The sequence below is a fragment of the Zalophus californianus genome, chromosome 10 (genome assembly GCF_009762305.2).
Source record: "Zalophus californianus isolate mZalCal1 chromosome 10, mZalCal1.pri.v2, whole genome shotgun sequence".
NCBI classification, from domain to species: Eukaryota; Metazoa; Chordata; class Mammalia; order Carnivora; family Otariidae; genus Zalophus; species Zalophus californianus.
Window position 1 is genome coordinate 62,878,371 of NC_045604.1, and position 14,579 is coordinate 62,892,949.

General features: G+C 43.4%; 1 protein-coding gene across 5 annotated transcripts in view; it reads left to right on the forward strand.

Annotated features, from left to right (window-relative positions):
- Positions 1–14,579, forward strand: part of SDCCAG8 (SHH signaling and ciliogenesis regulator SDCCAG8) — a 232,566-nt gene that overhangs the window by 178,885 nt on the left and 39,102 nt on the right. Inside the window, exon 17 of one of the 5 annotated variants that reach the window (XM_027610403.2) lies at positions 3,381–5,038. The exons of 3 other annotated variants lie outside the window; for them this stretch is intronic. In XM_027610403.2, the coding sequence (XP_027466204.1) occupies positions 3,381–3,423 (43 nt within the window). In that variant the 3' untranslated portion in view covers positions 3,424–5,038. Of the gene's footprint in view, positions 1–3,380; positions 5,039–5,115; positions 5,988–14,579 lie in introns of those variants that run through there. One more of the 5 variants, XM_027610404.2, reaches the window with a different exon arrangement.

Genomic DNA, 14,579 nt, shown 5'->3' on the forward strand with positions numbered 1-14,579 from the left:
TATGTCAGTTCCACCTTCAGGGAAAAGCCTTGCTTTTCACAGATAACCTAATCTGTAGAAAGAAGGAACGGTAAGGAAAAAAAGAAAAAAGTATAGCCACAAAAGTCCTTTTTACTAATAGGTGGAGCTTACCATTTTTTCAGAGTGAGAAACCAAATTATAGGCTCACTGTCACAGACTCTTCCAACATCAAGAGTTAATGGCTGATTTCTTGTGCGTGGAGAAAAGCTTCCTAACTCTTCCGGACCACTTTAGGATCGATTCTGGAACCCACCGTCTTTCCTGATTTATCTAACTGTTCGGCTGTGTACCTCCACAGTGAGAGCTATTAGAGTTTTTGCTGATTTGCCTGGCACATCTCCAGCAAAATAGCCCATTAAAATTCAGATCCTTTCCCAATAATTGAGACAATCAATTTACATTAAACAAGGCACAATTATACTTTCATGTACAATTTAAATTCTATAGAAAATAATGAGTGTGCAATAAAGAGGGACACTTATTTTGATGCAAAGGGATGTTTTTCTAGTCTGCATAAACAAATCTTTCATATTTTCAAAATAGTCCCCTCATTATCGTTGGTGTAGGAGAACCCTATTGTGTGTTATTTTGACATAGGGACAAGTGTGTGTCCGTGGCTGCCTGTTTAATCAGCAGTGTGACTCTCTCTCAATGGCATTTAGATTGCAAGGGCTGAGATAGCCTAAGGTAAGTCCTTGCTTGCTGTTTGACATGAACTCAGGCTTATAAAAAGGGCAAACAAAGAGGATGCAAGTTGAGTGGGTGTGTTACCTTTGTGACTGCCTTAGTGAAATAGGCACTGGGCATCCGTCTCTGCCACTGCTCAATAGACCAGGGATCATGTGCTCAAGCCCCAGAAAATCATTCGGAGGGATTTGGGAAGGATGCACGGGGACCGGACCAGGGATGCAGTTGCGGGGGCCCTGAGCCTTTGTGCTGAGGGGTTCCTGGGAGAGCCGCAAACCGCAGGGAGTGAGCTCACCAGGCAGCAGGGCTCGGGGAGCGCACCCAGCCCACTGCAGCTCTCGCGTGTGCAAGCTCTGAGTAAGACGGGTATGGTCGGTCAGGAAGTCTAAAGCACTGGAGAAACAGTATTAGGAAGCATATAGTACAAATAATGACAAGATAGAAAACAAATCCTGTCAGAGCCCGAGAATATATTTCGCTTCCGCGTGCTGTGTCTGTCTGTTTCTATAAACGGTCCAGAATAGAAACCGGATGTTTAAAATCTCTCTCCCTTTCACATGCTCGCCTCCCCCTCCTGTCTTCCTTCCTCTTCAGTATTAGTAGACTTACTATTTTTATTAGTTTGTATTTATATTCCCATTTTTCAATATTTGCCATTTGTGTGGATAACACATTAATTTTTAATGAAGTATTTTCAGACTCTTAGAATAGCTGAATCATAAAAGAAAACTTGAAATTGATATAGACTCTAAGGCAGCATTTAAACTGAATATTACAATTACTTTTCCCACTCACAGGTGGCAAATAGTCATTTTAAAAGATGGTGGGTGCTTCATTTAAATCTCTCCTATCTTTGTCTAGCAGTCTAGTTTTTGTGTCTAATTTTCGTGGCACCAAGAGTGACTCAGGTACCATTCTAATGAAAATGAAAGAAATATCAAAACAATATTAGTGCTTTCTAAAAATTTCATCTTATCTGCAAGCACGGATTTTTGACAGGCCTCGCTGGTGTTAAAGAAAGTCAGTCGTGACTTAACTTGAACCTTGATTGTAATTTCTCACTGTAGCTCTGTTGCAGAACTCTGATTTTAATGAAGGCGGCATTTGTGTCTTTGAGTAGTTAATCTTCTCCAGTCAGGAATTGTTTGTAGTTTCGTACTTGTAAAATTACAATTAATCCTGGAAGATATATGAACAATTTTATATCACATGCTATTCCCAGAACTAAAGCTTTACAGTCCACTTTAGAACCGTAAATTAGTAAGTATAGCTTCTTCCAAAAGTTGATTATAAGAAGCATGGACATGGGAGATGTGGCATCTTAGCGACTTTTTTCCCATTCGCAAGTCATAAGGAAACAAATGATCAGTTTTACGTGGGTAACTTAAATCGTATTTGAATTATTATATAAATTTGCACACACACGCATGCACACATATGGTATGCTTATATATCTAGGCTTGTGTTTTTGTATTAGAAGAATATAATCATTTCACATTTTATTCTCTGTGGTAAAAATTCTAAATAATAATATGGGGCGCCTGGGTGGCTCAGTCGTTAAGCGGCTACCTTCAGCTCAGGTCATGATCCCAGGGTCCTGGGATCGAGTCCCGCATCGGGGTCCCTGCTCAGCTTGTGTTCCTGCTGTCACTGTCTCTGTCTCTGTCAAATAAATAAATAAAATCTTAAAAAAAAATTCTAAATAATATTACCTTTCTCAAGGACATTCTCAAGGACATTGACAGCAAATTTATATATATTTTCCAAATATTTGCATTTTATATTCTAAATAAAGATGACTGAATGTTTTGGGGAACACTGTGTGTCTTCTATGAGCTGAACTGCACAGAATGGCATTTTAAAGAAGCAGAGACACCTGAAAGATCAGTGGGGCCCCCTTGTCTTAGCGTCTCCCTGTCACCCTCCAGCCCTCCCCCCAGCAGACGCTTTCTAGGTAAGGAAACAGGCCCGAAGATGTAAGGCTCAGGGAGTGACTAGAATCTGTGATTTCTGACTGCTTCTCTTGTGTTTTCTGCTGAATTCACTCGACAATTTATCTGTTTCCAGAAGGAGGGAGGTGGGCTAGAACTGATAATCCAAGGCAAAATAGTATGTGCAGGTAAACAGATGTTTAGCAAAGCCGGCTGATCCAAAAAGCTCGAGACCAGAAGTTGGATGGTTAATTGAAAGGTCAGGAAATCATAACAAGTGATCCAGATGTTGGGCTGAGACATTTTCTTTGTGTACAGATCACCCGATTTGGAGTGCTATGTCATTTTTTCTGGGTACACCACTCCAAAGTTGCATCTTTTGACACATCCAATTTTGGTTTCTGTAAACCAGCTGAGGACATAAGACACATGGGTAGCAGCCTCACTGCAGAATTTGCTGTTTCAGTGACCCTCTTCCGCCAAGTCTCTTATGATTATCTCACGCACACTTAATTTGACAGACTGTAAAAAAAAAAAAAAAAAACCCTCTGCTTTGTTGTTTCTTTCTAAATCATTCCACTTAGTTTTCATTGAATCAGCAACCTCTTTTTTTAGCAATCATATTTCTGAGTTCACCGAAGGTTAAGTCACGCTTGTGCAAGCAGTAGAACCGGGCTTGGGAATACTGGTGATTAGCGGTCAGCGACCGAAAGTACTGAGTGTGCCCTGTTCTTCTTTCAGTCCTTCAGTGGAGATCAAAGGACGGTGTTGGTTCATTAGATGATCAGGTGGCCATCACTTCAGAGAGCTTCTGCTCTACTTTGGAGGGAACCACTAGAGTCAGACAAATGAAAATGTGCAAAATATGAACTCATTTTAGAAGACGACTCTGCAGTGCACTCCCCATGCACAATTTCCCTTTGCACCGGAGAGGGGGCAGCCAACCTGGAGGCAGAGGAAAAGGAGCTTTCTCTGTTCCCTTTTTGCTCTCTCTTCCCCTCGGTTAAGAAGAGCAGCTTCACACCACCCAGAAGCTGGGCCAGTGGAACATTCTTATACCAAGTGAACTTTAAAGCAGTGGCCACTTCAGCCCAGAGAGTCACCATTTGCGCACAGATTTGCGAGTGACCTGCTACTCAGGTGGGGATGGCAGGGGCTGCAGCCGTACTTTCTTTAGGGAGCTGATCTCTTCCTTGCATGAAGTCCTAGAAGGAGTGCTTTCTTAGGAGGTCAGGCTGCTGAAAATGCAAATGGTTTCCAAATGGGTTGAGATAGAGTCTTGGATTGAGAACCTGTGCCTGCTTTTCAAAGGGTACTATGAATGCATTAAGTCCCATTCCTAGAATGATAATGAATGAAGAAATCGACAAGTAATGAACAACTAACCTCTGTCTCAATCCCGGGAATGTAATCTTTCCACTTCTCTTTGTATCTTTTTTTTTTTTTTTTTTGGCCAAGCGTCCATCCATTTTCCTTTCTTAATTAGGTCATAGTGTTCACCAAGATGATGATTAGAACACACAACTGCTTCACACACACACACAAAATAAGGCAGTATAGCTGCCTCTTCACCCGCTTGCTACATCCGTTGTGGCCCAAAGGGGCGGGGCAGCATTTTTCCCTATGGATTTCATGAACAATCAGTTCCACAAAATGGTCTTTAAAAAAAGCAATACAGGATTTACTTTGGGACATAATGCATAAACTCGACCCTCTCTTTGGAGGGGCAAAACATACATTAGTATATGAAAAGCCTTGATACAGCTTAGCAATGATTGATCCTTTGTAAAGTTTAAGTGGGCTCTCCTTAAAATAATAATGAAGAACATCGGTAAAAATTGAAAACTTTACAGCTAAGGGTGTAAGGACATGGCACTAAGGGTTCCAAGCCGCCCCACGGAGCTGGGTTTGGAGACAGATCAGATCACCCGTCTAGGTGTGGAAGTGACCCTATGGCACCTCCCAGAGGACCACATGGTTTCTCGTGGCTCTGTGATCATCTTTCATCCCTTCACCATGCTGGTCCAGCCCTGGTCTTTATTGTCACTGTAGTTTGTACCCTACAGTGTTGTGTGATGGCCAGGTCCATGCTCTCTAACTCACAGGCAGGACGAGCTGCTCACAGCTGGGGCACACGCAGGCCCTGCCCAATGGCGGGTCTGTTAGCTGCCCGTGAGCTCTGAGCTGTGCTTACTCCAGGCACCTGAGACTGTGTCATGGGATGGATTTCAGGAGAAACAGGTCCGCTTTGACAGGAGGGCTGGGGTGTCTCCATTATGGCCCAGGTGGCTATGGATGAGCAAGGAGAGTAAACATCTGCTTTTTGCTCAATTCACAGGCTCTCCAAAGGGATTTTTGGTTTATGTTCTTCCTCTTCTTGGGGATCTAGAATCATTGCTGAGTATATACAGAAAGAAGATGTGTGTTCATGTCATTATTAATTTGTTAATTCGATGTTTATACATACGCTCTTGAGGTAATTCCTGACTGCCGACTGTGGTAGCAGGGACCTGTGGTGGGCTTCGGAATGAACCCCGGGCTTGGAGAACACACAGGCTGGATGCTCTTGCCTATGTTGCCTGAAGTCTGGACGACCCTTTCCTTCTCGGCCTCGAGACCTCTTGTTCCTCAGGAGTCAGGTCAGCTGTCTTCTCTTCAGGGAATCCTTCCTCAACCCACAGTCTGCATTTCTCAACGCTTTGTTCAAACCACACTTTGATGAAGGGCCCAGGACGTCCTAATTATTATTTGAACGTCCGACTTGTTAGACGCTGCGTTCCTTGAGAACAGGACCCATATCCCGGTCATTTTTGTGCCTCGAGCATGTAGCCCAGTGCCAGGCACTTAGGCGACACTCACTTCATGAATTTGCAATGATTTGTATCTTCAAGTTCGCCTTTTTCAGTCTCCTAAAACTGTAGAAGGGGAAAAAAATAAATGAGCCAAAAGCAGAGTTTGATGTGTGTGTGCAACTTTTAAAAGAATATTTTATAACCTCTTATCTATATCCTCACATTTGGAAAAAAATCTTCAATATATGTGTATCTAATTACCATCATTGTAATGCAAATCTTAATTTTTATTGGGTAATGGTGTGTATCCAGTGAGCACGTGATAAATATTAATCACAACCATTAATGCTTTGATTTCACTGAAACTAGAACAGCTCCCTCACTCTATTCAGGCCATTTGACTACTCATTGTGTTATTAGTTGGTCCTTAAGGTTTGTAGGTCATGGTTAATGGAGTTGCTTGTTCATGTTTTTAGCAGTTACGTAAACGCCTTCGACTTTACAAATTTTATGGCAGTCATTTGGAATGAGTTATGTATTTTCCAAGCTTTTGGTTTCCCCAGTGGCCTGATATATTAAAGATTGATTGTTAACTTGCAAATCTGGTGAGAGGTTTTTTTTTTTTAATCATCCAAATTTGACATTTTACATAATGCTCATGATTTCTGTGTCACAGGCCAAGGAGATGGTGTAGAATTGAGGAAGGAAACATTTTTCTTGTTTTCCATGGCCAGGCAGAACAGCCCTTGGAGGATGATCCTTGTAAAGAGAGCATCATTTCTTGCTCCAACCAAATATACTTAACTTCTGTTATGTCTCCCACTTTAAAAATAATCATTTCTGTGACCTGTGTCTGAAAGTGCTCCGGTTTTTCCACATGGCCCTTAAAACATAGGGCTGTTAACGTTGCATTTGTATTTCTTCTTTTGAATGATGCCACCCTGTTCAGCTGCAGGCTTATCTCCTGTGGGACCTGGCTGGATCGGAGAGTCCTGGACTCCTCGGGCTTTTTGCCAGAACAGGAAGGCCTGAACGAGTGTGGGTGAACAGCCCAGGCAGCCCCCCACCCCCGCCTCGGGGGTCCACGCTCCCATCTTGGTTCCAGATCTCCCCCTCTTGAGCGTAGAGAGCAAAGGGCCCCAAGGAAAGGCTGCAAAATGTGTTTGGGCCCGCTCTCTAGGTATCTCACATGAGAACTGCTTTCAGGGTAGGATTTGCAGGATTAGGTAGGGCGGGGCTAAGCAAAAATCTGAGCTCTCCCTGGGACCATCCCTGCCTAATCCTCTGTACTTAGTCACTCCCTCTTGTTGCCAATGCTTCTGTTTTCCAGCACTTGGAGCACTGCATTCATGGCATTTTATGTCCTTTCCTGTTGTTATATTGTGAACCACGTGTTCCCAGTCTCCGAGGTCCCAGTGTATAAAACTCCGTTGAATTAATGAATAATTCTCTAGGAACTGAAGTTGTTTTCATTTAAAAGCTGTTAGCTAATGGTTAGTATTACTATATACTGATTCCGTAAGTGCCCCCATTTCTTTCCACCAGTCTGTTAGGATTTGAACTCACCTGGCTTTAGTAGCAGTTTTTCGATCCTTTAAGCTATAATATGGTTTGGTCCATCCAAAGTAACAATAGCAACAACTACAACAAAAACCAGACAAAGGAAAGTGAATACCTGTTACATGATAGGAACCACAGGCCATGGAGAAATGAAACAATCACTGACCTCTGTTGTCTGGAGAAAGAGATATAAAGCCCTCGCCCTAGCCCCACAGGTCCCATGTGGTAAAGACTTTGGTAGAGATGTGCCTGTATCTGCAGAGAGTCACTGAGGAGAGACACAAACCCGGCCTGGGAGATGTTGGAGGGCTTTCTGGAGGAAGGAACACCAAAACTTAACTTTATTTATTTATTTTAAAATAAATTTATTTATTAGAGAGAGAGCAGAGTGGCGGGGCAGAGGGAGAGAGAGAGAGAAAGTCCTCAGCAGACTCCACAGTGAGCGCAGAGCCCCATGTGGGACTTGATCTCATGACCCTGAGATCACGAACTGAGCCAAAACCAAGAGTTGGACACTCAACAGACTGTATCACTTAGGCACCCCCAAAACTTAACTTTAGGGGCAAGGCTCATGCCAGGCAGAGAGGAAACCTGGAGAGAGAAGTGATGTCACATGGGAAAGGAACAACAGGGCAGTGGTGGAAGATGGGAAGCAGGAATACCCTGGAGATCCGTGCCAGGGACCTACCTGTCTCTGTGTCCTGTAGGTATTGGGAAACCAATGAAGAGTGTGAAACGGGGCCCAGTAGCAGATTTGCATTTCCAATAGCTCACGCTGGTGGCACCCTGAAGAGTGGATTTCAGGGGGCCAGGCAGGGAAACCAGACAGGAAATGATTGGGGCCTGCAATAGAGATGAAGGGCAGGGGATGGATTGGAGGAATATTTAGGAGGTAAAGTTGGCTAGCGTTGATGGGATATGAGAAGTGAAGAGAAGAAAGGAATCAAGTAATTTTCCTCCTAGCTATTACTGTTAGTACCTGTTTCTTTGGTCTAAATACCAGTGACTTTTTAAATTAGAGGGAGAGCGTGCACACTCAGGTGTGTGCAAGTGTGGGAGGGGCAGAGGGAGAGAGAAAGAATCCTAAGCAGGTTCCACACATAGCGCGGAGCCTGACCCGGGGCTCGATCTCAGGACCCTGAGATCGTGACCTGAGCTGAAATCAAGAGTCAGATGCTTAACCAACTGAGCCACCCAGGTGCCCCTCCAGTGACATTTTTATATCTCTGGGAATGAACCTGCAGGATGCCTTATGACTGAAGCCAATGACTTAAAATGACAACTGTTGGTCATATTTCTGTTTGGCTTTAATTTTCCTTAAAGCAAGTCTAATTTTTATTTTCAGATTTACATATATTCTATGTGTTGTTCAAACTAGATTTGTAGCTTTTACAAGAAGGACTTTAAATCCCAAGAAATGGGTGTCAAGAATTGTCTCAGAAGAGAGATTAGAGCTGATTTACTGATTCCCAGCATTGCCAGTGTATAGCCTTCCTTTCTCTCCCAGCAGGCTGCCCCCTGCTCCCTGCAGTTCACCCACCATACACCTGCCTCTGTCCTTGGTGCTGGTGAAGGCATCCTCCTTTACAGATACTACAGTAGAGTGTAATAAGTAGATACCTCTCTTTGGCCAGTCCTACTAATTGTGGCTCGAAGCGGTAGTCTTATTCCTAAGAGAAGAGCATGGAAAATAATCAAATCAAAATATTAAATCAAATAGTCAAAATGTCCAACATTAGAAGACTCGTTACATAAACAGCTTACGTAAATTCCCCACAATGGAATTCTAAAATGCCAATAACGTTGCTTGTTCGTAGAAAAGCGTTTATTAACATGACAGATGTTCAAAATATCTCCATATCTCCAAGGGGAAATAGGATAAAAGTAGTATATCTTATATGATTCCATTTTTGCCAAAAAAATAGATACAGATATATACCCAAAATATCTTCTTCACACTCTAGCTTTTATATCCCACACATGTGGACTCAATTTTTGCTCTGTGCCAACTCGTATATGGAACTCGGCAGCTCTCTTGAGTTCTCCAGAAGACTTCATATGCACAAAGCACTGCGGATCAGCATGGACGCTGCTGTAGAGGATATTATAAGAAAGAAGATGATGAGCATTTACACCACATGTCCCTTAGAAGAAACGCAACAATCTCCGTTGATATGTGGTTCTCTCTTTCAAAGTCCCTTCTAGGCTGTATTTCCACTCAGGAACCTTTGTCTTCTCTCTGGCTTCCCCTTTCCTCGTCATTTTCAGAGTCTTTGTCATGTTCTGGGGACACTAATTCCTTACCCTCTATCATGGAGAATAATCCAAGTCTGCCCCAGCTCTTGCCTCAAATGCACATACATTCAAACTAGCCTAGATCCCGAGTAAAAGGGAAAGTTAACATTACAGCCTTGTACACACACACACACACACACACACACACACACACACACACACACACACACACGGAGCAAAAGGAAGTTTAGTAAAACAGTACTTACCTTTACTGTAGACTGCAATCCATATTTTTTTATTTTATGACCTGCTAGTGGCTCAAGACCCAGAGTTTGGGAAACTGCCCCAGGAGGCCAGCTAATGAGCCCAGAACTTCAGCAGTCCCTCTGGGATCTTCTCAGATTATCAAATTATTTCTTCCATACACCTAGTGGAGAGACCGTTCTCCACCCTGTTACACACCCATGTAGGAGGTGGAGGAATGTCATAGTTCACATTCGTTATTTCTAAGCAGTGGGGTTATTGGTGTGTTTTCTTCACGTTTTCCAAGAATTTCTAAGTTTTCTGCACTGAGCATGTGTTACTTTTGTAAAAGGAAATGTAAACAGTAAAAAAAAATTTTGAAGAAAAGGCTTAGCTCAGGTTCTTCCCTCTTCTCAGAAACCTTCCCTGACCAAGCCCTTCCGTCTGTCTGTCCATTTTGCCCTTTTGATTTCTTGTCCCAGTGCTTACATCTTTGCCTTATAATGATCTGTTTTCATCATATTTTCCTCCTGGTTCTCAGGCCCTTGCCCTCCCCTGGTTTCATCACCATCATAGACCTCTTCTCCTTTCCCTCTGCAATGAGATTCTTTTTTTTTCTTTTTAAGATTTCGTTTATTTATTTGAGAGAGTGAGCATGAGCGGGTGGGGAGGGGGAGAGGGAGAAGCAGACTCTCCACTGAGCAGGGAGCCCGATGTGGGGCTCCATCCCAGGACCCCAGGACCATGACCTGAGCTGAAGGCAGATGCCCAGACGCATCTGCAATGACATTCTTAATCTGAAATCCATAGATGGGCTGTGAATCTTCCAAAAATGGATGGAAAATTTAATGTTGATTCATTTCTGGGAAGCAGATCCAGTTAGTTCTTGAGTACCTACATTATGGCAGGCTAAGTTCTAGGTCCAATCCTTGGCCAGACCCTCAAAACGTTGAAGAATTCCTGAACCACCATTCTCCATACTTACCCTGTTTCCTTTTCTTGCCCAGAATGTAGGGGCCACGAGGGTGAGGACTTGTCTGTCTTGCTTACCACCAGTGTCCTGCTGCCTAGAACAGTGCCTGAAACATAGTGGGGCACTCCCAAGTCAGACATGTCCAATGATGAAGCATTATGAGGTAGAAAAGACATTTATTTTACTATCCCCATTTTTCAGAGTTGAATAAATGTCCTGATGTTACTTGAGGAAGAAGGAAGGAATCACAGGCGTCGTGAGACACTGGGAAGTCAGACTAGGCTGTCTGCTCAGTCATGTCGCCTAACTGGCTGTGGAGAGGCATTCGATCTGCACCCATGTGGCAGTCTGTCTCCTTGTCCCTCAGGCTGGACCCTGTGGTTGCCTCAGCCCTTTCTGTCTCTAAATTCCACTTGTGTTGGCAGACTCAGGGCCCCAGGCCAAGTCTGCAGGATTAGCTTAGCATGAACACCCGGGCCTCCTGACTCCTCACCCTTGGGTTACAGAATGTACAGCACTCTTTCCCTTTGGCTTCATGTCATATGGTTCATTTTGGCTTTGAAGGTAGTTTGTTCCATAAAAACCAGACAGGGTATTGTTTAAACAGTGGACTGATGTCTCAAGGTAACATATCGACCCACCAAGATCTACAAGAGCATGCATCACAAAACTGCCTCTGTGCCCCGATACGGTGTGAATATCTGATACAGCGTAGATGTTCTGAACCTAAGAAACTCCTCTGAGTAACGATCAGATTATCTCATTTTGCCATCAATTGTATTTTAAGATGTTAAGTGGGCAGAAAAACTGCTGTTTCCAGAGAAGCAGATTCTCCCAACTACTGCAAAATATCTTAAAAATCAGGTCATTCCGTCTCTAATCCCAGTTGTATTCCGTTCCCTTTTCTTCAGACTTTTGTTTGTGACTAGGACTGTGTGTTTAAAGTTCAGCTTTGTGTGTGGTATTCCTGTGATAATTTCAGTACATAAAATAAGATGTTTACAAAAGCCAACCTGAGACCGATACTATACAGCAGTTTAGCAGCAAATTTCTACTCTGGGTATTTAACAATAATTGGGATCTTTCTATTGGCTTTACATACACTCAGATTAGTAGTAAAATCTAAGCACCAGCCCATTTGGCAAACTCCTGCACTTCAGGCTCACAAATTTGCTTCTGATTGTGCTTTTCATTCGCACCTAGCTCAGATTTTTGCTTGGTGCTTTTTTAAATCCTCTCATTTACATACTGTGGTAAATTTAAAATGAGAACAGATGAATGCTGCTAAACTTTCCTATTTCACTGATGAATATGGTATTTTGCTTCAACTATCTAGCTGTTATATATTCAATGACCTTTAAAACATGAAATAGATCCTTCTTTTCATATACGCTGTGCAAGATGGATTATTAGTATTGTCTTCCCTTTGAGATGATGAGTCTGAGATGCCGAGGCTGAGCAGAGCACCAGAGAACTGATGGTCACGGGGTGAAAATTCTGTTTCCTACTGACGGGCTCCCACTGTCGTCGGGGCAGAGAGACCTCTTTCACGTGGGGTCATCTTGGGCCACGCAGGTGATGCATCCGTTCCGAGTGCATTTCTCCCTGCCCTGCAGTCCAGGGCACTACGGTCTATGGCACTGGGCCCCTATGGGGTGTTAGGATGCATAGTTGAAGTATGAATAAGAAAAGAGGTAGCATTTTGGGGGGTGGCTAATACAGATTTGGCTCTAGCTAAGCCTAGTATGTTCTTACGTCATTTATTACTATTGATAGTCATGAGCTTGTTCTCCGGAGGAACAGTGTGAGGCTTGGGAGGTGTCAAGGAAAAACCGGAACCCAACAGGAGTTAAGGCGGTAAGAACAATTGTGTTCAGGAAGTCTTGCAAATAGGAGGAGAGAGACCTCAGTCTAGAACTGGCCTCGATGTCAAATATAGCAAGGAAAAGTGGGGGTTTGCAGGCAAGGAGCAGGATGGAGTGGGGGCGGGAAAATCAGTGGATGGAAAATGACAAAAGGGCATTCTGGCTAAACCAACCTAACAGGATTCTTCCTGAAGGCAGGCAGGGTGAGCACATACCACCTGGGGAATGGTGAAAAGAAGAGGAATTCTGATCAGATATCAAGGTTGATCAGATATCAAGGGCCAGGGGATTCTCTCTCAACTGACAAGATTTTGGGCAATGCAGGCCTGACCAGGGCGGACAATGAAGCCCAAGATCAAAGCCGAGTTCCGAAGAGGGTTCAGAGAAACCCTATTAGGTTTGGTCGAGAGTCTTTGTTGGACGTTACATTACGGAATCATTAAGATTTCTAAAATCATGCTCCATCTGGAACCTGGTCTCCTGGGCATGTAGGCCTGTGGCCCCACTGGATGGCGGGCACAGCTGGAGGGGAGAGCTTTCTATTCGTTCCTGCATCTCGCATAGTGAGCGACAAAGCACTTTGCAGCCAATGGGGCCATTTACATGGTCAGGATTTCAATAAACCCACCAGGTGTGCCATTCATAGTGCAGGTGTCTGATGGTCAGAAAACTTCCTGGGGAAGGTAGAATAGAATAAGTTTGTAACGGTGTCCATTTGAGTTTCAATAACAAAAATCAATATTAATTTTAAAGTGATATATACTGCTTATAATAAAAATGCCATGATGCATAAGACAAGAAAAATCTAGGGCACAATTTTAAAGAAAAGTACAACAATATTAAAAGAAGGGAATCTTTCTATTTCAGAATGAAGGAATAAAAAGTTTTAAAAGTTATAACGGGGATGCCTGGGTGGCTCAATTGGTTAAGCGTCTGCCTTCAGCTCGGGTCATGATCCCAGAGTTCCAGGATCAAGCCCCGCGTTGGGCTCCCTGCTTCTCCCTCTCCCTCTGCTCCTCCCCCCACTCATGCGCTCTCGCTCTCTCGCTCACTCTCAAATAAATAAATAAAATCTTTAAAAAAATCCATAATGAAAAAATTCCTAGGCGATTTTGAGGTCTTTTTCTCTCCTAACATGGAAAAGTAGGCCAACTGCTAAACATTTAATTGCTTTACTTCAGTCTACCTTGATCACACTCAATTGTGCTAAGAAACTGGAGGCTCTGAAATTTAATAAATGACCCTAAATCAAAATGTCTTACTCCAAATTCAGCTTGATAGAAAGCCAAGCTGGGGTCACTATATCTCGCTTTAGGCAAACCTGATATATTAAATCCAAATTTCCAAAATGGATTGGTTAAGTGGTCATTCTTCACTTAGCAACATGATCGTTGTAGTAAATTTCCCTTGTAATGCTTGTGAAGCATGATTCTGTATATTAGAACCCCCTGTGCCACATTTCAAGGGCAGAGTACATTTGAAAATATTACCCAACAAACCAGCAGTTTCATATCTCTCCCAGGATTTGGTTGTGCACTCTCCTGGGCCCTAAGGAAACAAAAAAATGGGTCAGAATGGTCTCTGTACCCAAGGCAGGTATATTCAGGGAGCAAGGACCGAGGACCGGTAGAGTCCAGTGATTACTCTCCCTGAGGTGGGAGAGGCAGAGGGAGCTGGGAGCACTGACCCCCTTCTTTGGTCTTCATCCAGCTTTTGTGTGTCCTCCAACTCCTTACCCCTGGCATGCACCAGGAGCATATAGAGTTTGTCTTGATGGAAAGTCCTGCTCCTCCGCTTCCTCTCCTTATGTTGATTCACTGAAAGGGAAAGCCTGACATAATTAGGTCTGAGAAGAGTGATCAGGTTCTGTTTTCATCCTTGATCCTGCCCTGGCCGGTGGGGAGATTCCCTTACAGTTCTGTAGCTGGTCTGGGGCATGCAGGTGATCCGAGTTCACTGGGCCGTTTCAGTTATTGCAAGCTAAAAGATGTGGGTGCATTTCAGGGCTAGAGTTAGATGACAAATTTGGGCAGAGAGTGGCAAAATAAATAGTGTTTTTTTTAAAAATGGATGCCTCAGTTATAATGAGGCCAGTGTGGGAGAATCTGCTTCGGAAAATGATTTCTTAGAAGACATTGGAGTGAGCTGTTAGCTCTATCTGTGATTCTTCTCATGCAAACACATAAGGAAAGCTAGTCTTTTCGCCTTTATTTTTATTCTAATATACCTAGGTCAAAGTGGGTCATTCCCAGCATTAAAAGAGGGGGGTGGG